Source organism: Psittacula echo (genome assembly GCF_963264785.1).
Source record: "Psittacula echo genome assembly, chromosome: 5".
In the NCBI taxonomy this organism is placed as follows: domain Eukaryota; kingdom Metazoa; phylum Chordata; class Aves; order Psittaciformes; family Psittacidae; genus Psittacula; species Psittacula echo.
This window is the reverse complement of record NC_137739.1, coordinates 19,126,308-19,151,887: the sequence shown is the minus strand read 5'-3', so window position 1 is coordinate 19,151,887 and position 25,580 is coordinate 19,126,308. Positions and strand designations below refer to the sequence as shown.

Genomic DNA, 25,580 nt, shown 5'->3' with positions numbered 1-25,580 from the left:
AATCACTTCCTTCTCTTCAGCATTTTCTAATTCCTTGACTCTGAAATCTGCGATTTACAAAACTTCCTTTTTTCCCCACCAATACCAATAGCAAGTACTTCAAAATCCATAGAACTTAACTGCTTGGCAGTACTATTATCTTAACAATATTTTCTCTGTTCACTGCCAACTTCAACAAAAACAACTTAGAAAATCTTGGTCATTTAGGAACAATTTGTTTCCAAGACCTTGCTCCTCAGGTCATCACACCAGACTCATTTTTGGGTGGTAAATATTTTTCGTTATCTTTACAGCACATTAGCGGTACTACTAGAATAAACTGATCATCATTTTTACACTTGTATCAGTAAGCTCCTTCAGTAAGAACATTTAGTGCACATGTACTATCTTCTTCTAAAGAAGATCTGTCTTAACAGCAGGTCTAAGTTTGTACTGAGAGATCAAATATTTTTACTTTGACAGCTGACATAGCCTGCTGCAGGCTGAACCATGTTTATTTTCATTTCCTTTCTTTCTCTATCATCCCATCTGTAATACTATTTGGGCACAGAACTGAAAAATGTTTGATACTTTATCTATCAAAAAGCTTCTGAAAACAGAGCTGATAAATAACTGAATTGGCACTTTGGCCCCAGGCTGCCTACCCGTTCTGCCTAAAAGGTGCCTGTGCAGGGACAGGATCAGTAAACACATGCTCCGTGAGGGGCCTCGACCGGGCCTGAGCAGGCTCTGCCTCACTTGTACCATTCTCTGGTACCTCTGTAGCTTCTGTTGCCTCCTCAGTAGACTCTGACTGGTTGATCTTCCCATTGCATAGAGCAGCCACCTCATCTAAAAGACAAAGTACAGTGTAAGATGTTCTGGAGAATGAGCTGGTAAGTTAGCTATACAGAAATCAGGTTGTCAATTTTGTAAATTATCCTTCCTTTTGTAACTTATCCTTCCAAATTCAGTCAAGCCCTATGCCTGCATCACAGACAGCAGCTCATCCAGTGCTTCCCACTTGGATGGGGAACAGAGGCTATTTTAAAATAAGGCACAGTCTGTGATTAGCAAAACATCAGTTCTGCAGGGCTGCCTACTGCACTATGGAGTCACCAAGGGCATCATTATGGTTTTCATGGTCTTAACTGACTTCATGAGTAGACAGTGGTTCAGCGGGGAAAGCAATGAGAACAGAAGTAACTGCAGGAGGGCAAACATATGACCTGTCCAAAATACTTCACTATATGACAACCACAGGGCTGCAGGATGTGGATCCATTTGAGAGAAAAGAAGGGCTCTTCCTGTGCCACGTAACGAAACTTCTTAAGGCCTCTGAAGTAGATAACTCAAGGACAGGATGATACAGCTGTAAGACCCTAAGCTCATATGGGACTAGCTATAATTGGACTATTATTAAGTTTTATGTCCAAAAACTCACTCTGTCCCTTGTCCAGCACAGGTGTGTCACCACGCGAGGAACAGTTGCTTCGTGGCACGTTGCAGCGGGTCGCACAGCCCACCAGAGTAATTCCTGCCAAGACACCGTCTGTTCCAGATGACTCTTCAGGATTTACATCTCCCTCCAGAAAGATCTCGCCTGGAGGATAATCACTCTCACTGGCCGCTGAAGGGCAAAGAACAGATTTTCCCATAAATCTAGCTGTCACTGCTAATTTAATTATAGCAGTACTCCTGAGGTACCCATTCAGATGGAAGATGCTGACCTTTGGGGTTCACTGCTCTAGGGAGGCACCACAGCATTAGTCAATTTCATGATGAATCCCCTCATCCCTAGCATCAACATCCAGGCCAGCTACAGAGCTCTCCCAAACCTGGGCAAGGCTCACTCTTGCTCCAAGGAGCCATCCTTTATGTGCCAAAATAATGACTTAGTAAATGCTCAACAGTGAAGGATCTCCATGGAAGGTCCTACAAGAAGGCAAGATCTGAGTTATGGTTTTGAGGGACAATTATATGCAGCAGAGTACAAGGGTTAGTTCTGAAGTGAGGACACTACATTTGTCTTTCCTCAGTGGAGAAGGTGACCCTGTGAGACTACAGCCAGTGCCTGGACCCCACTTACCAGGGATGCTAGAGATGCAGAGCACATGAGCATTGCAGACAGTGAACTGGTCCACCACTGTGCCAGGCTGATTGGCATCAATAATTACAACTTTACTTGTTGACAGCGTACTAGTGAGGATCCAAACACGGCTAGATGTGGCTTCCATTTCATGGAGCTCCTTTGCCTTCAGGAGAGCAAACATATGGGCAGAATCAGTGCTCCTCTCAAATCAAACTGAGTGTATTAATGCTTGGCAACATTTAGAAATGCAAATACCACAATGCCAGCTTCAAAGAGCCAAGTTTCTTCCTAGCTGATGCAAATAAACAATATGAGCTATGCAAATTTCATTCACATTGCTGCACTAGCATCTGGAACACTGGCCAAAGAGCCTACCTGGCTCCTTAGGGCTAAAGCAGCCTGACCATTAACTGCTGAGATGTCTACTCATATATCACTGAACATTCACTTCAGTCGGAATATCCTGGAGCTCAGATGCACTCAACCTACCAGCTTAGGCAAGCTGATCTCAGAAGACCATAGCAGCAGCATAAGACAGTCATGGGGAAAAAACCCACAACCACAAAGGATAAAACACTGTACTATCACCTGCAAATTTTAGCTTGGTTCTTAAAAAAAATCCCTAACACTTCAGAATATTAAAAACCAGGGCATTTCAAAAGCAAAAGTCGGAGAACTTTATCCTGGATGATTTATCCCAAATCACACAGAAAGTTACTGAACAGCCAGAACACCAGAATGTTGCCCTACAAGAAGATGCCTCAAAAATACAAGTTAAAGCACTATATAGCCTAATACAAAGGCATTGAGAGAGAGGGCATGTCATGGCTGGAATGAGACAAAACATTGGAAGGGAGAAAAAAAAAAAATCCATTTTTTTTCTGACCTTTTTCTTTTCAGGAGACGTATGGTTACTTTTGTCATTCTCGCCTTCCACTTCCCTATCACAGGTAAGGGGATCACGTCCAGGTTCCAATTTCTGCCCATTCCCAGGCTCCTGCTCCAAAGGTCTCCATCCCGTGAGATTGACTCCAGCTGCACACCACAGCTAAGCAACAGAAACAGGAATCTTGAACTAAGAATTATGTACGCTCCAAGGTCTCATTAAAATCAGGCACCTTTGTACAGAACTGTGGATACATGCCAAACATCTAAAATATTTAGCTGTAAATAACGGATCTTGTTGATCTCTATTAGAAGACGTCAAATTTTCTGGAAGCAAGATAAAGGTTCTCTGTAAACCAGCAAAAGTCACTTTTTTTTTCTTCAGAGATGAAAATGAAAGATTTAAAGAAAATAAATATAACAAATCAGGTGCCTAAAACCAGGCTCCTCAGTTTTTATGACTTTGGGGTTCCTAAGCCATTGCAGCAAAGCAAGCAGGGCATGGCAGATGTTACTAGCCTGGGCTACAAGAAAAACATGACTGCTTAACTACAACTGACAATGACTGCTTGGCTGAGGAAACACATTCAGGGTAGTCCTGTCCCCCTCCCATCCCTTGCACATTTCTGCTTCCCCATAATGCCTTTGCCCAAAAATCAGTTTGTCGGAGCTGAAAGAGTTATTTACAGAACTAAGACCGTAAAAAATGAAGCCACAACAAAACAGCATTAAAACCCCAACAAAACAAAACAAGAAACCCAACCACCCCCCAAAAAAAAAGGAAAAGGAGCTGGTTTAGCTCTCTACATAACAAGTGCACAGTGAAAGCAGCACACTACATATTTTCTGACATCCAATCTATCTAACCGCCTTGGAGCTACTTCCAGACAGTTTTTTAGGAGAATGCTGGGAAGGAAAGTACAAAACCAAATATATAATGGAAAGATGCTGAACAGAATATTATCCAAAGAGCATGTCAACTTGCTAGAAACAATTAACAGAGTAAGAATTTTCTTACAACCGAAACATCAGAATGACATCCCAGAATCAGCTCTGAAGTTCACAACAAAGTGCTTATTTCAAAACAAATAGCTATAGCTGATAAATGTGCAGAGAGATGACCTATCCTCAACTGCAGTTCTACTCAAAATACTCTAGTACATGCAGCTTCACAAGTATCTGCTCTAGGTAATTTTGGCCAGTTACCAGTGGATCCCTGTCAACAGTGGAATCTGAAGAGTGTTGAAATGCATTTTTACTTTCACCTGCTCATTTTTATTAATTTCTATTGTTTTGTATTATACCCTAAGAAGTTTTACCAAAGGCCTTATAAGCACAAAATGTCATTAATATTATGTAAGCGTTGTCTCAAAAAGCATAAGGTGTAAGACAGAAGCATAGGCCCTGGCAATCAAAATCTGCTGAGAATGATGCCCTTACAGAGATGTACTTTTTTCCCTACATAACTAGAAACCACATTCCAAAAAAGGTAGTGGAAGATTTTGGAATATATAATGTAAGAAAAAAAATACTATTGTAAAAATTGCACATTTAGTGACTAAAACTCCTTGCTTATTCCATATCCCCTTTCTGGACTCGAATGGTACGCAGAGACAACATACCTTCATGGTTGGGTCTTTCTCTACTAATGGGCGACAATATACAGGCACAGGGACGTTTTTCATGCGAGTGTCTTCCTGACCACCATTGGGACTCAGCTGTGGAGAAAGAGAGGAGGAAAAAGACAGTACAAAGCTGTAAACACCAGGCTATGGTAAGAGAGATGTGTAACCAATATGGCAGAACCAAACTTAATAGTCTATGACATGGGTACTGCTAAGGCTCCATCTCACATCTTGTATGAAACAGAGGCTCTGCAGGGGGGGCCTAGAGTACCCTAGAGTATGCTTCTTTCCCCATGATATGGTGCCCCAGTTACGGTTAACAGAGGATACACTGTATTGTGACAGACTGTTAACGGATGGGTTGTTAACGGATGCTCCCTGCAAAGAAGTCAGAACACTGGCATTCCTTCCATCATGGCCTGAAACTCAAAGAATCATAGAATGGTTTGGGTTGGAAGGGACCTTAAAGATCACCTAGCTCCAACCCACTATCATGTTAGGGACACCATTCACTTTCAAGCCACACTGCAAGACTTGTTTCTTTCAGATGGTCTTTGACCAGTTAAATGAACTTAGCCTATAGGCTAAGAAATGAGGCTGATGAAATTTGATTTCGTGTTACTGCTGGGAAGAAGTGGGAGCAAACTGCAGTGCATTTGTTTTTTATACTGAACAACCGGTAAAGTTCTCAGAGTGTAAATGAAATACGTCATGTTCAAGCTCAGTTATAATAACAAAGGAAATAAGGCCAGACTGGATGGAGCATTGAGCAACCTGGTCTAGGGGAAAGTTGGCACAGTGGCAGGTGGTTGGAACTGGATGAGTTTTAAAGTCCCTTCCAACCCAAATCAGTCTGCGATTCTATGATCCTGTGGTTCTATGATTAAGTAATGGGGCCTGGACAACGCAGTTTAATTACTTTTGGTAGAAGGTAGGTTCTTTCAGCACCTTCATGCAGGCAGAGGAATGCTCCCTCCACTGACTTCGATGGGGACACAGGAAACATTGATTTGATTTGTGCCTACAGTTATCATGAAAACAAACATGCATATGAAACCTCTAACTGAAATATTTAAGGACTAAGGCTAAGGTTACTAGTGGGAGAGTTAGGTCTCCCCTGGTTTCACGGTGAAGGACAATGCCCCCTCAGCCTATCCAGAGAGAGGTTCCTACCTGCTTGTACTTGGCAGGGAGGCTCCAGCCGCAGGCCTGCAATCGCCCGTCATCATTCCGCACATGCTCCCGGACCTGGCGGTACTGTTCCCGTTTCTGTTCACGACGTGCTGAGGATGTGCAGTCACTGAGGAGAGAACCAATAGCATTACTTCTCAATCTGTGGTTAAAAACAGAAACCAAAGGTTGAAGGAGCATCACCATAGCAGGAGGAAACACAAAGCAAACTAAATTCATCTTTGAAAACAGATGCAGGACATCAGAGAGAGAAAAACTCTGTTAGGGCGCAGAGATAGGCATCCCGCATCTATAACTCCAGGCCATATCTTTGTTATCTCCACTTCAATGCTCAAAAAACCCTTCAGAAACAGGGAATCAACTGGCTCTCAATAGGTTTTTAAAGTATCATTCCAAGATTAAAACCAAATATTGTAACCTAAATGTGCTGTTGAGAGAACTTTTGTCTTCACCTAAACTCCCTGTCAATAGAGTCGGGCAAGACATTCCACCCTGCTGTCCCAGCGCTGCCATCACTCTATACCACAACAGCCCTACTTCATTTTATCACAGTCTGCAAACATGAGTGCAGAACCAGGGCTGAGGCCAACTCAAGTCTACAGTGGTCCCTGCTGAGATGAACCATTACAGCCTAGAGCACCACAGCACTGATATGTTTGGAAGGACAAAGTTTGTTGAGCCTATCACCCATGTGGTAACTGATGAGTGAAAGATCACAGAGATAAACCAAAACCACAAGGAACAGAAACATATTAACACCACACAGACCTTTTTTAACACAGAAAACAGATTATTTTAAGAAAAGCTCCTATTTGGGAATGCTGCAGGGGGACCTGGCTTGGCACACAGCATGAGAACTCACTCTTCAGGGAAGAACTCCAGGGTGCGGCTGCCAGAGGAGATCTGGCACATGGTGTGACTGCGACGCTGGCTGAACCCTGCTGTTGTTGGAGACTTGTAGTGGATGTTCACAGATGGGTAGGTCCTCTTTGCTGGTGGGGGACTTGAGGAAGAGCTGAACAGACGGCTAAAGCTGAGGACAGAAGAAGACGCAACGATAAGAGAAAAGATAGAGGCGGAGATCACACACCATAGATTCACAACAAGGGAAATGAGGTATGCAATCAGGGGCTGTAAGGCCTTCATGAAAACTGCCCTATTTCAAACAGAGAGCCAAGTCCTCAGTTTGATTGACATAAGGAGGTTTTAGCTTCTAGAAACAAGTACCTTCTGTAAACAGCCCTTTATTAAAACTGATAGTGAGTGTATGTATGTTGCCCTTCCAGGATACTCATGATCTTTTTCATTTAGTAAAACAAAACCAGTGCAGAGGTTCAGATCTGGTTTTAATTTCACTAAGAACAAAGGAAGCCCTTGAAGGCAAATGGGTTCAGCTAACAACACTTTTAGTTGACATTTCACTAATGCTGAGTCTACTAAGTTGCTGTCTAAAGTAGAATTGGCAACACTTCCCCTTTTCTCAATCTTATGCAAAACACCAAAGAACTTACAACTGCCAAATGGTGGACTTCTTCTTCTCCTGGACGGATGGGTGCTCACGGGAAGCTCTAAGGACAGACACAGCAGAAGCAAGTTAATTTCAGCATGTCTTACCCAAGCTTTTGCCAACAAACAGTCCATTTCCATCAAGAAACCCATGTCAAGATTCAGAATTCATTCTGACATGTTTCAAAACACAGCAGAGGAAGTGAGCACAAACAACTATTTTAGGTTTCAATGTTGACATGAATTGACAGTAAGTGTGTTCAACTTGAAGTTGTATCAACTCCCTGAAACATTATCAGTACTAGGCTGGTAACTACAAACCCCATATAATATTCAATTCAAGCCATAGCATTTAGAATTCAATTAGAAGCAATGTTCTTCCCTACAGCTTCTTCTAGCGTAATTAGCTCACAAAAAACAAACAAGACAAAGAACTGCCCAGTGTCTCCAAAGAAAAATGGCAACTTGAGATTTGCAACCCAGGTTCAGGAATAAGACAGAAAGAATTAGCTACTAGGAAAGAAGCATCTACAGTTTGCAAAAACTTTCAGCACTTCTCAACCTATCTATTGGTGGGGGTTCCATTGACCATGAGGTCAACCATGGCCAGGTTCTCTCCTAAATAGGAATGTTCACCAATATCCATTCTCACCTGATCATCTCTGTCCACCTGACAGCCTCCTGGAGCTCCATCAACCTCTCTTTGTATTGATTGCGCTCCATCAGAACCCGGGCCATTTCCACGCGGGTGAAGCGGCGACGCTGAGCTATGGGAATGTTGTCCTGCAGAGGGGAGGAGCACTGCTTCAGCCAACAAAAGATGGAATGGGACTGATGTTAGTATAGGGCAAGTCAGGAGTCAGAAAGATAGATGTGTTAGTTCGCTTCCTGCTCTGTTTGATTAGCCCCAAAATTCCCCATTAGGAGGTGCTAATTCTAGACAAGTGAACTCCAAACTACAGCCCATGGACTTTCGGGGTATTCTACCAACCCATGGAAACTGGAATAAAATCCATCACCAAACTGAAAACCCCAGGCAGGGACTATTGCCAGCAAGGTGTTTTCATCATCTGCAAGGAATTATGTATTATGAGAATACGCAGTGGTCCATTGATCCAGAAGTTTGGAAATCAAAGTTTTAGTTCATTAGCAAAGCCAGGCATGAGCAGCAGGGAGCTACCACATAATGCTATCCATTCCCTCAACATGACTAGGAAGGAGGCATTCTGTAATAACACACTGATAAAGGTGCAGGGCACAAGAAATTAAAGGAAAGCCTTTTCCTCTCTGGTGACACAACTTGGCCTTCCAATGAGGGCACATGGCTTAGGAGGCAGCAGGAATGAGATTCGATTTGTCTCCTTTGAGTGGAAAATGAGAATAACATCACTAAGCTGGGGAAAATATTTGCCAAAAAAGAAATTCTAAAGATTCTGGGAACTCATTACTAGGAAGTGGCACTGGGTTGTCTCTGGATTGGCAATTCCCAGGCTCAGCCCGGCTGGTGAGTACTGGTGGAGCTGGAATAGCACAAATTAACCAAGCCCCTCTCCAGCCTCCCTGGACTTGGAATAAACCTGTACGAGCAGTCAAAACAAGAAGAGCATAAATTAAAAGGAATTTTACAAAGTTTTTTATTTTAATTAAAAAAACAGACCTTCTGTCAGCTCAGCTTAAAACAAATTCATCCCTCCTCAGCATTTTACAAGCATAACTTGAAAATTTTCTTACCTACCTAAATTCTCAACAGAACAAGTTTATGCCAGTTAAATCAAGAGAATTAGGCTCAAACTGAGTCTGCTCCAGTACCTTTCACAAAGTAAGAACACAGTAATATTGAAGTGTATCTAATTCCCTGTCCTAGCGGACTGACATTGACATGCAAAAATCTCTGTTACTACTTAGGCTTGGGTTGAGGTTTTTTGGCTACAGCTGGTCTTTGCTGTAAAACCTCTAGCTTAGCCAGAACAGTTGGAAGAGCTGTCATGTCCATAAGCCTTCTTGGCCTGCACCCTGTAACAGGCAGTACTGGCTTGTGTAAAACAAATAATGAGAAAAACAATGCCGCAAGACTGAATTACAGAACTAATACAAGGCAGCTGTTACTGCTGCAGAGCTGACTGTATAACCTGAATTTCTCTGCACAATGTCCTCACGGCTTACAGCCTCCTCGCCAAAATGAAGACAAGTGTTTCTGGAGAAGCCTGACTATCACAAGACCCTGAGAGAAATCACACTGCACACCAGGCTTTAATTTAAAATTAGGGAGAAGCAGGTAAATGGTGCTAGAGCAAGGCACTGCTCCAGCACTGTGTCAGCTGCTCATCTTTTCAAACCAAACTATGGTTTGAAAGCCATGTGAAGAGGTAATCTCATGGCAATTAGCAACATCCATCAGCAACAACCCTCAGTTTACCAGCTTTAGCTTCACTGTTAACAAAGGCAGATCACTCTGCATCTTGGGACTAGTATATATGAAGTAATACAGAGTAAGTATATAAACCCCCTTTCCCCACAGGCATTTTAGTAATGTAATATACCAATTCTGTACAGAGATAGCTGCTTACATCCTCCACCTCCTCTTTGGGTTCTCGTCGGGCAACAATGGCTTCAGATTTCACTCTAGGAAAGAGGAAGAAAGGCATCCAATTAACAAGTGAAAACACAGCTAGCCCTGAGGTTTTAGGAGGAGAACCGTCTATGGGATGTTTTGCCTGCATGCATCATAAGGAAACACTTTTGAACTATGAGCTAACCATACAAACCATGAGATGGTTCTCCGATATTTTTCCCTCCCTCTTGCAGCACGTTACTCTGAACAGCTCACCAACATCACCCGATTTATTTGGAACATTTGATGTAAGCACCAAAATACTGACTACTGAAACAGTCCAGCCAATTTCTATTTCAGAGTAATAGTTTATGTTCAAATGTTTGATGAGATGTTCACCATGGGAAAACTGAGCCATTATCAACAGTAAAAACACTGGCTCAAGTTCTCCTTCTGGGCCGCTTCCATTTTCAGTGCAGTGAAAAAAGCTTCTAAAGGGAAGGAAAGTTTGCCGTAATAGTAAGAAGTGAACAGTATATCCATGTTAATAAAATAAAGTATTTAACTGAATGCTTTTAGTTTCTTTAAACTCCATACCAAGGTGCAGTCATACAATCCCATCTGAATTACAAGAACTTTTATTACCAATAAAGACATTGCATAAAAAAAAAAGCTGCCTCCATCTAAAAACACACACTTGTCAGTTAGAAGTCCATGTCCCTACAGCGTATTTATTATATTATACACATTATATATTTTATGAGACTCAAAAGACATTAAAAAGATCAGTCTTATTTCCACTGCTTGTGAGCCTTTCATTTCAGACATTTTGAACACCTGAATGACCAGTCTGTGTTATTCTCAGTCATTCTGTGCTCAGATTACAGAGGCAACCTTCCAGACTCCAGCTGCAAAACAAACATGCCCTCTTCACTGAGATACTGCAGTGCAAGTTAAAACCTAATTATATTGCTTTGAGCTCCATGGGACATCTTTAGTTTCATGGATGTGAAATCATCACAGGCTTTGCTAGGCATTCAGGCTTCGGGTTCTCTAGATGGAGTGGAAAATAAGAAGTGGGATCTCTCCAAATGCTACCTGCATAGAACTTTAAAATCTCTTCTGCCTCTTCTTCTCATTTTATGAACAATGAAACAATTGCCAATACTGGCATTTAAATATTGTTTGTGGGAAGCTGTATTAGCTGTTTCATTAACTGAATGAGCATTCATTCCCCTCAGAGCTATACTGGCTCCTATGAGGATGAAACTCCTGACAGTTTCCTTCAAAACTGATGGTTTTGAAACTCCTTTTTTTTTTTTTTTTTTTAATTGCAAATAGAAACTCTGAATGCTTCGCTCCAGGAAGCCTGGATTTGCTACAGAATCCTATTCCTGGGGAGGAAAACTGCAGGTTTTCTAAGGTTCAATAATCCATTTCAATTCAGTGAAAACAACATAACACTAAACATATCTCCTAGCCAGCTACCACCAGCCTTTAAATACTCTGTAAGGTACCTTGAACTCCATGAGGGGAACAGTAAAACCAGCAGAGGAGATCGGCTTAACACTCATGTCCTCCCAGCTTCCTTTTCACTCACCTTTTCAGCTCCTCCTCCAGCTCCTTGACTCTGGTTTCCATTTTGGCTTTGGCTTGCTTTGTTGCTTCAAGTTCTCCCTTCAGCACTTCCTGCTCTCCAGACAGCTGGTCCACCTTGGCAATCAAATCATTCTTCACAACATTCAAAGCATTTCTTTAAGGTGTGAAAGGGACAGTAAGCAAAAATGCCCAAAACCAGTTGACAGTTGAAACGGGTGTATTTAAACAATTCAGACCAGCTACAATTCATGGAAAAGAAGATTTGGGCAAGAAGGAGCTGCAGAAGAACACAGGATCACCATAACTGGTCAGGATGAGGTTTGGCCAGTCCTGAATCCTGACTGACAGACCAACATCTCCTCAAGAAGATGGGAGAATACTGCAGGAAGTAGGTGTAAGGGTAACCTATCACCTGTATAAGGCTCAAATCTATTTTTAACATACTGAAGATCTGAAATACACCTTTCATAACTGCTATTATCTGTAATTGTAGATAATTGTGGATGATGCTGATATAAATAAGCATTTCCAACATTTCCAATATCTTAAATCTTTAAGTATTTTAAAATCTTTAAAATCAGCAGCTTCCCATCATAGAAAGTTCTCAAACTCTGCCCTCAGAGTACTCTACCTTCCTCTTCCTGGCTGCTTAGCTTTACTATCTGGTTTGCCAGCCTTTCTCAAAAAATAAGTCCATTACATTGTCTGCTTCTCCATTATCAACTCTTTAATCTTTGAAAACTCTTCTCAATAGTAAGAAAATTTTCTTTCCAAATGGCAAACCTTGCAAATAAAACCTTAAAACCAGCAATATCCTCACAGAGGATCAGACCCATACCTAGATTACCACTGAAGTTAATTAAAAGCTTGGCACCGATTTCAGTTGGGATCAGATCCTAACAGCACATGCCTAAGAGACTGCAAGTGCCTGCAGAAAGGAAACAGTTAGGAAAGTTGCTCAGAAGAGCAATTCCTCTTCTATAATTGAAGAAACAGCAAGTATTCAAGAGAACCTGTTAGACAAACAAGCAAGCCCTGTGAGGCAGGAGTTTTGCCCAAGACCTATTTCAAGATGACATGTCATTCGTAACTACTAGGCAGGCTGTTCAGAGCGCGCAAGTTCCTTACTTGGTTTCCAGTAGCTGCGAATTCTCCAACAGCAGATTCCCCACTTCTTTGCCCATTCCTGTAAAGAAAGGCCAGGAAGTTTTCATCTGCTCTCCTAGAAATGTGAAGCTTGTGTGGCACTGCCTGACTCATGCTTGAGGAAGAGAAATTGCTTTTGTTAGGCTTCCCTAGGCTTTTGTATCCTGCTGTGGAGAGTGGAGTACCTCTTGCTGAAAGACCATGCAGCCCAGCAAAGACACCCATGTGTCCTTCTGTAAAGAGGCCAAATGCAGACCTAGCTTCCTACCCCAAACTTTCACAGGCTCCCTTACAAGGGACAGAGGAAAGCTTCATTAATGCCAATCAGAGGAAGTCAAGTCAGCAACTCCTGGTTCAGCCATGAGGTACTGCAACCACTTTTTATCATCACTCATACAGAAAGAAGGAGGAAGTTCATGGGGTTTTCACACAGTGGACAGCAAAACACTGTCAAAATTGCTGGCCAGATCTGCACATCAGTGGTTTTCTTTCCTTCTCAGTATAAGCCAAATTTTCTGTTTCACAGTACCAATCTGGAATCACGGTTGTGACCAGTTTCATGCATATGAAAGGCTTCCCATTATCAGCCTTCCATGACAGCAATTTTAGTAAGACTTCATATTGTCCGTTGATCTCTACATTTAAAAGTTTTCTCACACGTTTAAAATCTGAAGTCTCAGTCCCATCACTCAAGACTCACACTCAAAACATGTACATCAGACACACTGCGCTTGCACTTGGACATCAACGTACGATGACTGCAATATGCAGACTGGGATGCAAGTGCTTTGAAAAATCTAGGGCTAAGAGCAAAAGTCAAATTCAGTATTTCACAAAACCAAACAGAAAGGAATTTAAGGACCAAAAGCACATGTGGATTGTTTCCTGCTGCCAGGATCTTGCTGGCTCCCAGCGTCAGCTTCTGTCTTACAATGGGGAATAGAGGCCACCTGAGAACTGAAGGCAAAGATGCCTCTCCCTGTTGGGGAACAATGCTGAAGGTTGTAGCTCATTTCTCACCACAGATCCCAGAACATGAAGAAGCCTCACAACCATCAGTGTGTGTGCTGAAGTGCTCCTTGTCCTGCCCTCTGAACTACTGCTTCCTTTACAGCAAAAACATCAACAGTTTTCATGAACCATTATTTGATGATTGATTTGTTAATTAATATTTGCAATAAAATAAAAACAACACAAACATGAAGTAAATGGAAGTTAAAGAAAACATGGTACCATACAGGAAGTGAGAACACATCACAACACTCCTCTTCCCACAGTTAAATGGGATGAATTTATGATGGCAAAAGCAAATTCCCAGCAAGAATGAGTAAGAAGCAGCATTTTCAAGTAAGTTTTGGAAAATCAGTAGGCAGGTAATTAATCACTTTGATGTTTCAGGCAATGTGTTCATTGGATGCTGTGTTAAAGAATACTGCAAATAGCAAAAAAGACACTAACTGCAGTATAAACTCAAATGTGGTTTTGGTCTGGTAAGTGACCTATAGCCCTTTTTTTTGTAGCATGCCATATGTTGATTAGAAGACCAAGAAGTCATCACTTTATTAAATTATTTTCTTTTAAATTGTGTTCCTTTTTAGCAATTCTACAAATGATCAAATATCTGGCCAGTAAGACATTAAAATGGCACAAGGACATTACAGGTGCTGAGGGACATCAAGGGAAAGAGTTCAGCTCCAGGCTTTTTTGACTAAATCTTTTTGTCCTTGAGTCATCTATCCTTCTCTGCAGCTGTTCTGGGGAAAGAAAGGAACTCAGTGAAGAGAGTGAGCTATCATACCAGGACTAAAAGCCATATAGCATCCAAACATCAGCATCCTCAGCACACCTTCTACCTTATTAGTGTGTGACACAGTGCAGCCCAAACCTTTAACCAGTAAGAGCTCTGAAGGGCTAGTCTTGCAATCAAGAAATGGATGAAGCCTTCCAGAGCCATAGAATGTATGGTAGAAGATAACCTTATGCAGGCTGTAATAGGACGGTCCTACTCATGGGAAAAAAACCCAAAACACCATGGAGTGACTAAAAGGAGATCTCTTTACTCCTTTGTGGCATGAAGCAAAGGGAAGAGATGTCTGGATGGAGCCCTAAACAGAGCCCATCCTACACTGTCCACCTTCCATAGCCAGGCAAATAGTATGAACCATCAAAGTGGATAATCAACCACAAGAAACAGAGGAGAATCCCCAAGTCACTACTACTGACCAGCTGCGTCCTGCTTCTTGGAAAAGTGATACCACCATCACAAAAAAACAAACCAAGGAAATGCAAGACACATGGAGGGATGTTGAGTGAACGGAAGAAGTTCAGGAAAAAAATGCACATTAAAAAAAAAAAAAAAGGAAAAAGAAAAAAGGCCTTCGCCTTACCAAAGAAATCATCCCGTACTATGAGAGCCATCCCATACGAGAAAGGGAACAGAAAGATGGGGACAAAGGGAAAGAAAGGAAGAGAAAAAAAAAAAGCAGCCATTAAGTACCAGTCTGTAAATAGCAAACAGAGCAGCTCATCAGCATGTGTACATCTGTGTGTGGTGCCAGCAGAGGTGATGTTCAACAGTAACTAATCTCCACTTGTTTTGCTGCAGCCTGGCCTAAGAGAGATTTACACTTCAGATGTCAGGACAAGCTCAAAATGAGTTTCTTCTATCTTCATCATTTTCCCTGCACTAGAGGTGTTTGAGTTTCCCATCCTCACAACAAGATGGTTCAACAGACATTATGAACAAGGAGAGGGAAGGATAAGGGCAGGAGGAAAACAAAAGGAGGGTGGATATCAAAGCTCTCATCTGGACTTTTTGCATAAGCACAAATCAACCTCCCCATTCTGACAGACTCCAACTCAACTTCAGCAGGAGGTTTTCTGAGAAACGTTCATGAAAAGGTGGCTCACAGTAAAAACAGTTTGAACTCAAAGAAAGGATGATGCCATCCCTTTCCTTTGTAACCGTAGAGCCCACAGCAAGATGTGCAGGGTAAAGGAATGTGACAGAGCTCATTATCACACAGTATTATGGTACTGCATCAGCCTTTACTACAGGGAAAACTTCATCCAGTTTGCACTGAAACCAAGAGAGATCCCCCTGACTTCATCTGAAATTGCATCAAGGCCCAAGTGCCTTTGATGGAAAGGTGCGAACCTTCTGATGACAGAGCATGGCCCTAAGGCAGCAAGTCTCCTCCACTAAAACAAGACAGAGCTATCACAAGTCCTGCCAGAAAGGCCAAGCTTCCATGGAAGACAGAGGTTGTGCCACTCTAATCCATCAGGCAAGTATCTTTAATATTACTACAGCTATCCCAGAAGGCCAGTGTGAATCCACTAACCCACAGTGACTACCATGGAAACAGAGGCATTCCTCACAGCACAGTTCACTGAGAGGACAGTGCGAACATCACTCAGTTCCGTGCCCACCCAAGCTCTGCTCCAACCATAGCATCCGTCCTGACAGGAAAAAACAGCAGTTTGATGCCCAAGAACTTGAGTGACAGGCCAGTGTAGCAAACCTGCATAAAGCCACACAAGAAAAGCTTACTGAAAGGCAACAGGTGTGAGCATAGAGTGGGGACATCTTGTTGCCCAGGGACCCACCAGTGCAAGGCAACCAAGCAAAGTAGAGGTAGGAGAAGTCTGCAAAGCCAACTGTGTTTGGACAAGAGCAGGGGAGTATCACATGTGTATACCGCATCATTCGACCTCAACAAGGTAAAACAAAACAACAAAGGAAACTGAGGAAAGGAGATACACACCTGAGAACTCCCCTATGGGCCATGTCCAGCGAAGCACAGAGAGACGGGAAAAAAAGGAAGTGGAAAAAAAGGGTCAATCAGTGACTGAAACCAACAAAACAAAAAAAATTGTTCAAAAAAACTTAACAATGATTCAGCCATTTCAATGTCAAAAGGCATGAAATAGTAAGGACAGGACCTGCCATGACTGTAGATGGCATGACTCTACATACAGGACATAAAAAAAAAAATAAATTAAGGGAACGTAATCTGTGGTACAACTGCAACCACATGCCTCAGCTACCTCCAGTTTTCCAGACATGAATCTCAGGTAATCACATCTTCCTGGATAAATCTTTATTTTCCCTTTATTTTCTCTTTATTTAGTTGTGTATCACTAAATGTAGAAAAGCTAGTTCCCACTACCTTTTCCTTTCCACTCCCCTTGTGATTTTAGCAACTAGATCTTCTGATAACACATGACTTCTTCAGTAATACCTCAGCTTGCAAGAGACAATTAGTTGCATTTAAAAGACTGAGGGGGGGTTGTTGTTTTTTTTCACAGTGCAGTGCTGGGATGCAGTTTGATAATCCCATTTCAACTATGAAGTATAAACTTACCACTAACGTAGCTGAATTTCTGTCTTCACCACAAAATCCTGTTATTTGAAGGGATGTTTTAATCTCCAAAGCAAACACTATGGGCATCCTAAACCTGAAAGAAAGGACCTGCCCGTTCTGCATAACCAAACTGCTAGTGCTCCTTTGCAGAAACTCTTGGGATAGGGAAAAGCAGGTAGCAGGAGATGGGAGAAGGGCAAGCTACCAAGGATCAGGAGGTAAGAACTTGTAATGAGAATCACAGAATCAGGGAATGGTTTGGGTTGGAAAGGACTTTAAAGCTCATCCAGTTCCAACCCCCTGCCATGGACAGGGACACCTACTAGCTCAAGCCCCATGCAAGCTGGCCTTGAACACTGCCAGGGATGGGGCAGCCACAGCTTCCCTGGGCACCCTGTGCCAGTGCCTCACCACCCTCACAGGGAAGAGCTTCTTCCTAAAATCTAACCTGAACTTCCCCTGTTTGAGTTGAAAGCCATTCTCCCTTGTCTTGTCTCTACAGTCCCTGATGAAGAGTCCCTCTCCAGTATCTGTATTAACAAGTGAATATGCAGAAAACTAGTGTTCCTAAGGCTGTAGTAAGAAAAAAGGGAATTTGATCTACAATTACTACTAGTAAGTAATTGCACTCCATATTTTTCTCCAGAATACTTCCTATGCAAACTCATGTATGTAAAGTAGTATTAGTGCTAGCAGGGGGAACCCACATAAATATTATTATTTTATATACAACAGCAAGGAAAAGTGCCAATTGTGTACTAAGAGATGATGGCTGCTTTGCAGATATCCAGAAAGAATGAGTGAGATTTTCCATTCGAGAAACAAGACTTGCATGACAGCTACTGCTCAATGGTAATTTCAGTAAGATCCTTCTACTTTAAAGTTCTCTTCAGTGAGATTTCTCTTCCTTTAAGAAACTGAGTCCAAAAGCAGAGAACAGTCTTCAAAGACTGATTGTCAAATTTTGTGAGACAGCAGAAGTAGTATTAAAATTTTACATAGGTGGCATAACCTCACCTAATCTTTTGATTTATAGGGAAAAGTCCAAATATGACCCAGAAAGAGAATTCTTCTGGCCTGTGGGTCTTGTTTCTTACATCACATCCATAAAACACAATTTCCTCTATGGCTCTTCAAACTCAAAGGTAAAGCAGGAAGAGAGAAAAATTTCTCTAACAAGAAAGGCAAAAGTTTGAGTAATTTGAGTGGAAGAAGACTTAGTGCTTTCTATTGCACAAAGCCAAAAAACAAGTAGAAATCTCATTTCTTGGTCAGAGATATGACCTCTAAGACATCTCTGCCTTTCTTTGTACAATTCTGGTAACATATGTGTTCATTAAAATTTCTCACAGAAAACTCACAGAACTACCCAATTTCATCACAGCCCATCTCCCAGGTTTGAAAAGGAACCAGGAGAAGCCTTCCTGTTCTCCTAACCCACTGTGCGATCACTTGCAGGAGTTTTGCTGTTCTGCTCAAACCAGAACACCGTCCCAGCACAGAAATTATATCTTCATAAGCCATACACACTATGTGGTCTTCATAAGCACTTACACAGGCACTGTTCAACCTAAAATCAATCACTGACCTTTAAGCAGCCTTATTACTGGAAGAGCTGAAGCACCTTTGGCTTCTGCTACTTTGGCTTTGACTGCTGCTATGGTGATGGACCTTACAAAGTTTGGGCAACTAAAATCTTTGGCCCTTTGAAAACAACAGTCTGAATTTGTCACTGATCACTGGGTCAGACTACAGGGTCATCCAAAGGGGAAGTGGATTTCCAGAAGGCCTGTTTCCAGAAGTGGAGAACAGGTAGTCCAAAGCCATTCAGACACCAAGCAAATCATTTTCTTGATGAGTAACTCTTACAAGCTGGTGCCTCAGCCATTTGTGGGAGAGAAGGAAAGGAGCAGTTGGCACAGTGACTAGTGGAAGATAGCCACAGAATCAGCTATGCACTGTCCCAGATAAGCATTGATAAGGAAGCACCTGAAGACCAAGATAAAACTGATGGCAATGGCAAGATTGTAATTGGTTTTGATGCTTTGATTCTGCTAGAAGAGCTCCTGGTAACATGTGAGAGCTGGCTAACCAACATTCATTCAATAATAGATAGATGAAGCTTTAACCATCACAGGTAGTTCCTATTGTTATCTGCACTTTAAGCAGTAGTCCCAGTCCTTCTGCAATGACTGCTAGCATCCAGATGATTCTCAACCTGGAAATCTTACTCTTCCTTCTAAATTCTTAATTTTGTAAGTATCTGCACATGCTGCCTCCAATGGCAGGCAGAGAAAGCCTATGCATTCCTCCTGAATCTTCTGTAGCCTTTTTTCTTCTGGCAACTTCGAGTTGGAAGTGAAACATTAAATGTTACAACACTTCAGGCAACGGTCATCAATCCATGCACGAAAAGCTCTCCTGCATGTTGCAGGGCTAACACCATGCTTCTAAAACAAACCAAACCCCAAACCTATTCATATCAAAAAGGTATTGCAAGCATTCTGATGATAGTTTGGATCTTGTTCTTAGATTCCAGTTACACTATTACTTACAAGAGTAACAATTTCACAGATAATTTGGTTTAGATAAAGCAAGTAGTACGGTATTAATCTCCTTTCTGGAAGTCTTCAGCCCATATCTTCATGGTGAAGTCTCCAGTGAACAGGGCAAAATCTATCCTCTCTGCAGAAACACAACTTTTATAGGGTCCCAATACAAGACTCGCATTCAAAGCTGATACAAGTATCTTCCTAATTAAATTTTTGCAAAGGTGAACTGCTGCAAATCTGTGACATGATTCAACTCATCCTCTTCTGGACACATATACAGAACCAAACTTACAAGATTATCCACACGCAGCTCTTACATCAGTAATCACCAGAAAGGAAACATGCATTTTCAAATCAGATCCCTTGCATAAAAGGCATATTGTCAGAGTCCTCATGTCTCCTAAGTCTCCTTAAATCAAACAGTAAAATGGAAAGTGAGCTACACAGTTATTAACTTTATTGGCTGTCGGTGTCACCTGACTATTCATATTGTTCTGATTCAGGAAAACAGTCAGCAGGGACTTAAATTCTGTCACAAATTAACGTCTAGTAATCAAGAGTCCAACACCAGAAAGTATGCCAGGGCTAAGACTGCTACCTGAGGCAAAGCTGCTTCTCTGACTGCTTCAAAGTGCAACTCATGAATACAGAATACAACTAGACTTTAGGCATTACAAGCTCCTTCAAAATCAGCCTAAAAAGTGAATTACTACATCTCTTAGACTGACTGTAAAAGGGAAAAAACTGCAGTACAGACCATATTTCCATATAATTTAAATTTCAAAAATTTAACAAAAGGAGTTACTTTCTCCCAAATTTCAAATGAAATTTTCACTTTATTCCGAGTGAAATTGCTAGTGTGTAAAATTACTTGAAATTTGGAAGAGTAAGCAGAAGGAGCAGATTCTGTCTTTGAGCTGTTTGTGTGGGAGAATCCTGTAGAAAAATAACTTATGCATATAAAGACAACCCAAATAAAGGTTACTCAACAGTTTAAGTTATTTTTGGAGTAAGCATTACTGTACTGCATAGTTCAGTCACATAATGTCTCTATTTCCCATGCCATTTTTTAAAATCTAAACATGCAAGTTCGGGGGTTTAAGTTTAAGTGCCTTTAAGTGCCTCTAGAAGCTTAACACAGTTGTCACTGTACCAGAGAAAACAGAACGGTTCTGAGCAAGTTTTTACCTAGAAGATCTGCTCCTTCATCAACATCTCCGATAACCTCGGACCCTGCTGTGGAGAGTTCATGATACAGAGAGTCTGTGTTGATGCCAAATGCCTTGTTCACAATCCCCTGTGTTGGGCTGTTGTTGAAAGAGAAAAAATGAAGGACTCTTGTTACTTGGCAACATTGAAGCTAGAACATTTCTGAAATACCAGACAACTGAAACCAAACCCTGAGAGCACATTCCACCCTTCATCATAGGGTGATTCAGGGAACATACCGATTAAAGAAAAAAAGTGGTTTATTTGCCATATCAAGAGCAAGTACTCATCATGCACAACACCAAAGCTCGTGCACCTGACCTCCTTTTAAATCACAACAGTTAATGACTATTCAATATTTGACGGAAATATTCAACTCACAGAAGCTCTCAGCTCTGACTTTTCTGCAAGGATTCCCACACTCCTATCAGTTTAGATAGCAACCTTAGATAGCAAGATCAGATAAAGACCCGAATGCTGAAAAGAGCAATGGTCTTTTTTCCTTCACCAGCTAGTAAATGAAATCACCCTGAAGATTTAGTTTCTTTTTTGGGCAAGTCTATGTATCAAAATGCCTTTACTTGTCAACAAAATTTATTTCATGAAAGGTAAATCAAAGTTAATGTTTTCTAATCATACCTTCTAGGAGCACATTTCCACCTCTTAGTGCCATCAAAAGGTACAAATGTTGTTTCAGCTATCTATCTCCCGCATCTGCCTCTAAGAATTACCCCTACATCCCACATATTCTGCTGGGAGCTCAGCTGTATGTGGTTTTGCAGGTAAGAAATGCATCTGTTACTGCTGCTCATACCCTTCTCTAGGAGGGTGCTCAAGAGGGCAAACCCAGTCCAGATTCAGACTGTGAGAAAATCTCACCTTCACTTTGTCAGGCTATTGTCTTCTGCATGCCTGTAAGAGTTAGGGACGTGTTTTTGCCAGTCTAGTATCAAATTATCCACTAGATGAGGGTAAAAATTAACAAATCCTGTAAAATTAATCTCCCAACCTCAGTAAAAATGAATCAAGGAACCTAGACTAATAATTCTACACTTAACACATGCCACACAGAAATATGGTAATAGTATCAATGGCCTTCAGGGAGCCTCCTATTTAACACATACTGGGTAATGGATAGGAACCAGAGCAGCACTGTAGTTCAGTAGAAGTCTAACTGAGAGAACTCTCAAGGTTGTGTGTGCACAGATGGGTTAAAATTGCTCTGACCAGCTGTATAAGAAACCACACCCACCCACTGCTCCAAGGCCTTCAGTCCTTCTCTGAGCTACATGTAGGTGTAGTGTTTTCAGCCCTGTCTCCTGCTCCTCATGGGTAGCACTAGGCCTAATTCATGCCATTGCCTTGTCTGGGGCTGCTGATTGAGCTCATCATCAGTGCTCTACCCTCTTTGCTCGGAACCTGAGGGACTGGGATTGCTGGGATTACTCCTGCTTGTCTTCTCATGGAGCACCCCTGCTCCTGCTCTTGAAAAAAAAAAATAGAAAAAAAACTTGCACTTAAAAAAAACAGAACTGAAAAAAAGCTTGAGGTTTTGAAACTGGATTCAGAACCGATCTCTCGTAAGACATACTCTTCTCTGCTCTGAGGAGATGCCCTCCCTGCAGTCCTGCATCCAGCTCTGGAGCAACAACACAAGAGGGACAGGTTGCTGTTGGAGCGAGTCCAGAGGAGGCTATGGAGATGCTGCAAGGGCTGGAGCAGCTCTGCTCTGGAGACAGGCTGAGAGAGCTGGGCTTTTTCAGCCTGGAGAAGAGAAGGCTCCTTAAGGGGAGACCTTAGAGTAGCTTAGTGTCTATAGGGTGCTTATCAGAAAGATTGAGAAAGAATTCTTACCAGGGCCCATACTCACAGGACAAGAGGTAACAGTTTTAAACTGAGAGAGGGTAGATCTAGATTAGATATGAGGAAACAAGTCTTTACCTATGAGTGGTGAGGCACTGGAACAGGTTACGCAGAGAAGTTATGGATTCCCCACTGCTGGAAGTGTTCCAAGACTAGGCTGGATGGGGTTTGGAGCAACCTGTTCTAGTGGAAGGGTGTCCACCTGCCTGTGGCAGGGAGCTGCAAGTAGCTGATCCAAGCCAAACTATTCTACGAGTTTATGATCTTTTCCTTCTTCTTGACAGCTTAAGCCCATGTCCACTTTGCGCCTCAAACCTTTTGTTGCTACACCTCTCTGTCCTCTGATCTAACGAGGCAAACAAGCTCAGTTCTGGGTCAGCTGGACAGGTCTTTGTGCAGATTATCACCAGACATTTGCCGCCTCCAGAGAACTCAAAGAAAGTCAGAACCCCTCATGGCATACTCAGCAGAATACATGGATTTTCTAAAACACCTGTACTTTGAACTCAAGAGTAAGCCACAGCATTCATTCCTCGTTCCTCATTAACAAGCAGAACAGCACAGTGAAAATTCACAGTCAATACCTGTTCCCAGTACGTTCTAGGCGGGGGTCTTGACACATATCCAGCTCTGGGGTAGAGTCTATGATGTCCTGAACATCGGACCACTCATCACTGCTGCCCATTCCTAGGTAAGACAATAGATACAATCTGTAGTATCAGGACTTCACAGGATAGTGTTCCTTGAAGTGACTGTTGCAGCTTTGAATATCAACATTTCAAAACTTTACAGTGTCAAGTCTTAAAATAGGAACAGAAATTGGCTGATCATCTGGAGTCATAAATGCACCAGTGCTGGGAAAGTGCCCTCACAATTCCAGAGCAGGAAGATCTCAAGGATCTCCCTCCCAGCCCAGAGTGTCACCAAGGTCATTGGCCCGAATCCTCATTAAAGAGTGATAACCAGCAGTATTTCACCCATTAAATGACAAATAAACTTTATTTTTCTGTCAATAAAAACTCTTCAATCACCATGCAGCTTTAACTGAGACTGAAGATTGTATAGCTTCACAGAGAATACTGTAGTTGTTAACTGGCACCATTTAGTTTCAATAGAAATAAAATTTCAATACAAATTCTCAAGTCTACAACTGGTTTAGTTACCCACTACAGTGAAATTACACTTAAAATCTGCTACATTTCTTATTAAATAAATTTCTTAGTAAATATATTTCTAAGTTTCTTTCTTAAAATCTGTTGTCATTTCTGTATACAGCCTGAAGACAGTATTGACTAAACTGTTCCGAAGCCCAGGCTTGCACCTATTCTAAATAAGCAATATGAACACAATGTCTGTTCACACAAGAAATTCTTGAAGGATTAAAGACCTACTTTGTAAACTGCATTAGTCCCTGTTAGATGTGAAATTTTTGGCATTCCAGACAGCCCCAGAAGCCAAATATCAGAGCCCATGACAACTTGTGTGTGGATTTTATTCTTTTAAGCTGGCATTGTGCTCCAGCTGGCAACAAATTTCATATTTGAAGACAAAGCATGATATATATCAGTTGCCAAAGCAGGCATCCATACACCAGTGGTTCTCAAACTCACAGAAACAGGTTTCCTCTTCTTTATTTTTTCAAGCTGAGAAGCTTTTCTGCAAATACCTTTGAGTACTTTTTTTGGTACTTTAGCTCTAAGGCATGTATATGTATCACTGACATAATTATGCACCTACAATTAAGCATGTAAGATGCACAAAATACATAATTAAAATTCAAGTATCTGTGTTTCTCTTCAGCATGAAGATCCGATTTCACATTATATGTGAGAAATAGCTGAAAGTTTGAATATGCAGAGCACACAGGAAAGATACTGTATCTGCCTTGAGCCAGTTCCACAATATGGTAATTCCACCAAGAAAAAAGCAGCTTTCACAAGCAAAATGACTTCATAGTTGCACACACAGAGAAGAGAAGAAACTTTGAACCAAGAAAGCTACTGATGGTAAAAGAGCTTGTAAAGCAGCAGCCGTAAAAATAAGAGGAAGAATTTATAGGGCATTCAAACTACTGACATCTGTTCTCAATTTCTCTGATACCAATGCTTATGCTGACTTGCCTTGGCCAAGATCACCAAACAGATCACAATTTAACAGTTGACTACGCAGAAGCCACATACTTTTATGGAGAACTACGCTAGTTTCTGGCAGATTGACATCTGTGACCCAGAACCCCCTCAGCTGCTAACATAAATACAGAATGGGACTCAGCCATTCCAATTCTCATTCAAATGCTACAACAAAAGATGTTACATGTTGGTTTATAGTCTTAATTTGTTGGGAACCAGCCTGGGAATGTTAGCAGAATTTCCTCTCTATTATTCAGGACAAAAGATGATCATCTGGCTCAGATGCTAACCATGGAGACCTACACTCATCCATGTGCTCCTGCACAGATTTCCCTCATGATCTTCAGCTAGTTTTACAGTCCTTTTGTATACGACCTGTAGAACAGACCATTTTTCATTTCTGCAGGCTGCTGCAAGCCTAAATACAATACATGCTCAGACATGACACTGGCACAGCTGTATGAGAAAACAAAGAAAACTGCTTTTATCATTTTCACTTTATTCTAAGCAGCCTGGTGCTAAAGTGTTAGGTGGTGGCTTACCTGACAAGAAATCATGAATTCAAGTTACTAAAGGACTCCAGGAAGGGGACAGAAAACAACCATAACTTCCAAAGATTTGGGGGCAACTAAAAGAAAACAGCTTATTTAGCTAAGAAAAACAGCTGGATATAATATATATATATGGATATAATAGCTTAAACTCATCAAAGCAGGGGATAAACACACAAAAGGGAAAATAATTACTTAACCTAATTGACAAATTTGGCATACGAATCAATGGAAATAAAATACCTACAAATAAGTCCAGACATAAAACTAAATGGAAGGTTTTAAAAATTGTATTGACGAGGTCCACAGTTTTCAAAAAACTCAGACTAAAAAGG

At 41.5% G+C, this 25,580-nt stretch overlaps 1 protein-coding gene across 33 annotated transcripts in view; it reads right to left on the bottom strand.

Annotated features, from left to right (window-relative positions):
• Nucleotides 1–25,580, bottom strand: part of MAPK8IP3 (mitogen-activated protein kinase 8 interacting protein 3) — a 74,916-nt gene that overhangs the window by 12,903 nt on the left and 36,433 nt on the right. For 25 of the 33 annotated variants that reach the window (XR_013957100.1, XR_013957101.1, XM_080620085.1 and 22 more), the window contains 15 exons: nt 23,150–23,252; nt 20,682–20,800; nt 16,342–16,353; nt 12,557–12,614; nt 11,430–11,582; nt 9,819–9,900; nt 7,931–8,082; nt 7,284–7,340; nt 6,635–6,805; nt 5,755–5,881; nt 4,579–4,674; nt 2,958–3,119; nt 2,069–2,234; nt 1,424–1,609; nt 645–831 (listed from right to left, as the gene is read on the bottom strand). Coding sequence is in view for 31 of the 33 variants with exons in the window: in XM_080620085.1 (XP_080476211.1) it covers nt 645–831; nt 1,424–1,609; nt 2,069–2,234; nt 2,958–3,119; nt 4,579–4,674; nt 5,755–5,881; nt 6,635–6,805; nt 7,284–7,340; nt 7,931–8,082; nt 9,819–9,900; nt 11,430–11,582; nt 12,557–12,614; nt 16,342–16,353; nt 20,682–20,800; nt 23,150–23,252 (1,831 nt within the window). In the remaining 2 variants the exon portion in view is untranslated. The remainder of the gene's footprint in view (nt 1–644; nt 832–1,423; nt 1,610–2,068; nt 2,235–2,957; nt 3,120–4,578; nt 4,675–5,754; nt 5,882–6,634; nt 6,806–7,283; nt 7,341–7,930; nt 8,083–9,818; nt 9,901–11,429; nt 11,583–12,556; nt 12,615–16,341; nt 16,354–20,681; nt 20,801–23,149; nt 23,253–25,580) is intronic. The other 8 variants (XM_080620112.1, XM_080620108.1, XM_080620109.1 and 5 more) reach the window with 6 other exon arrangements.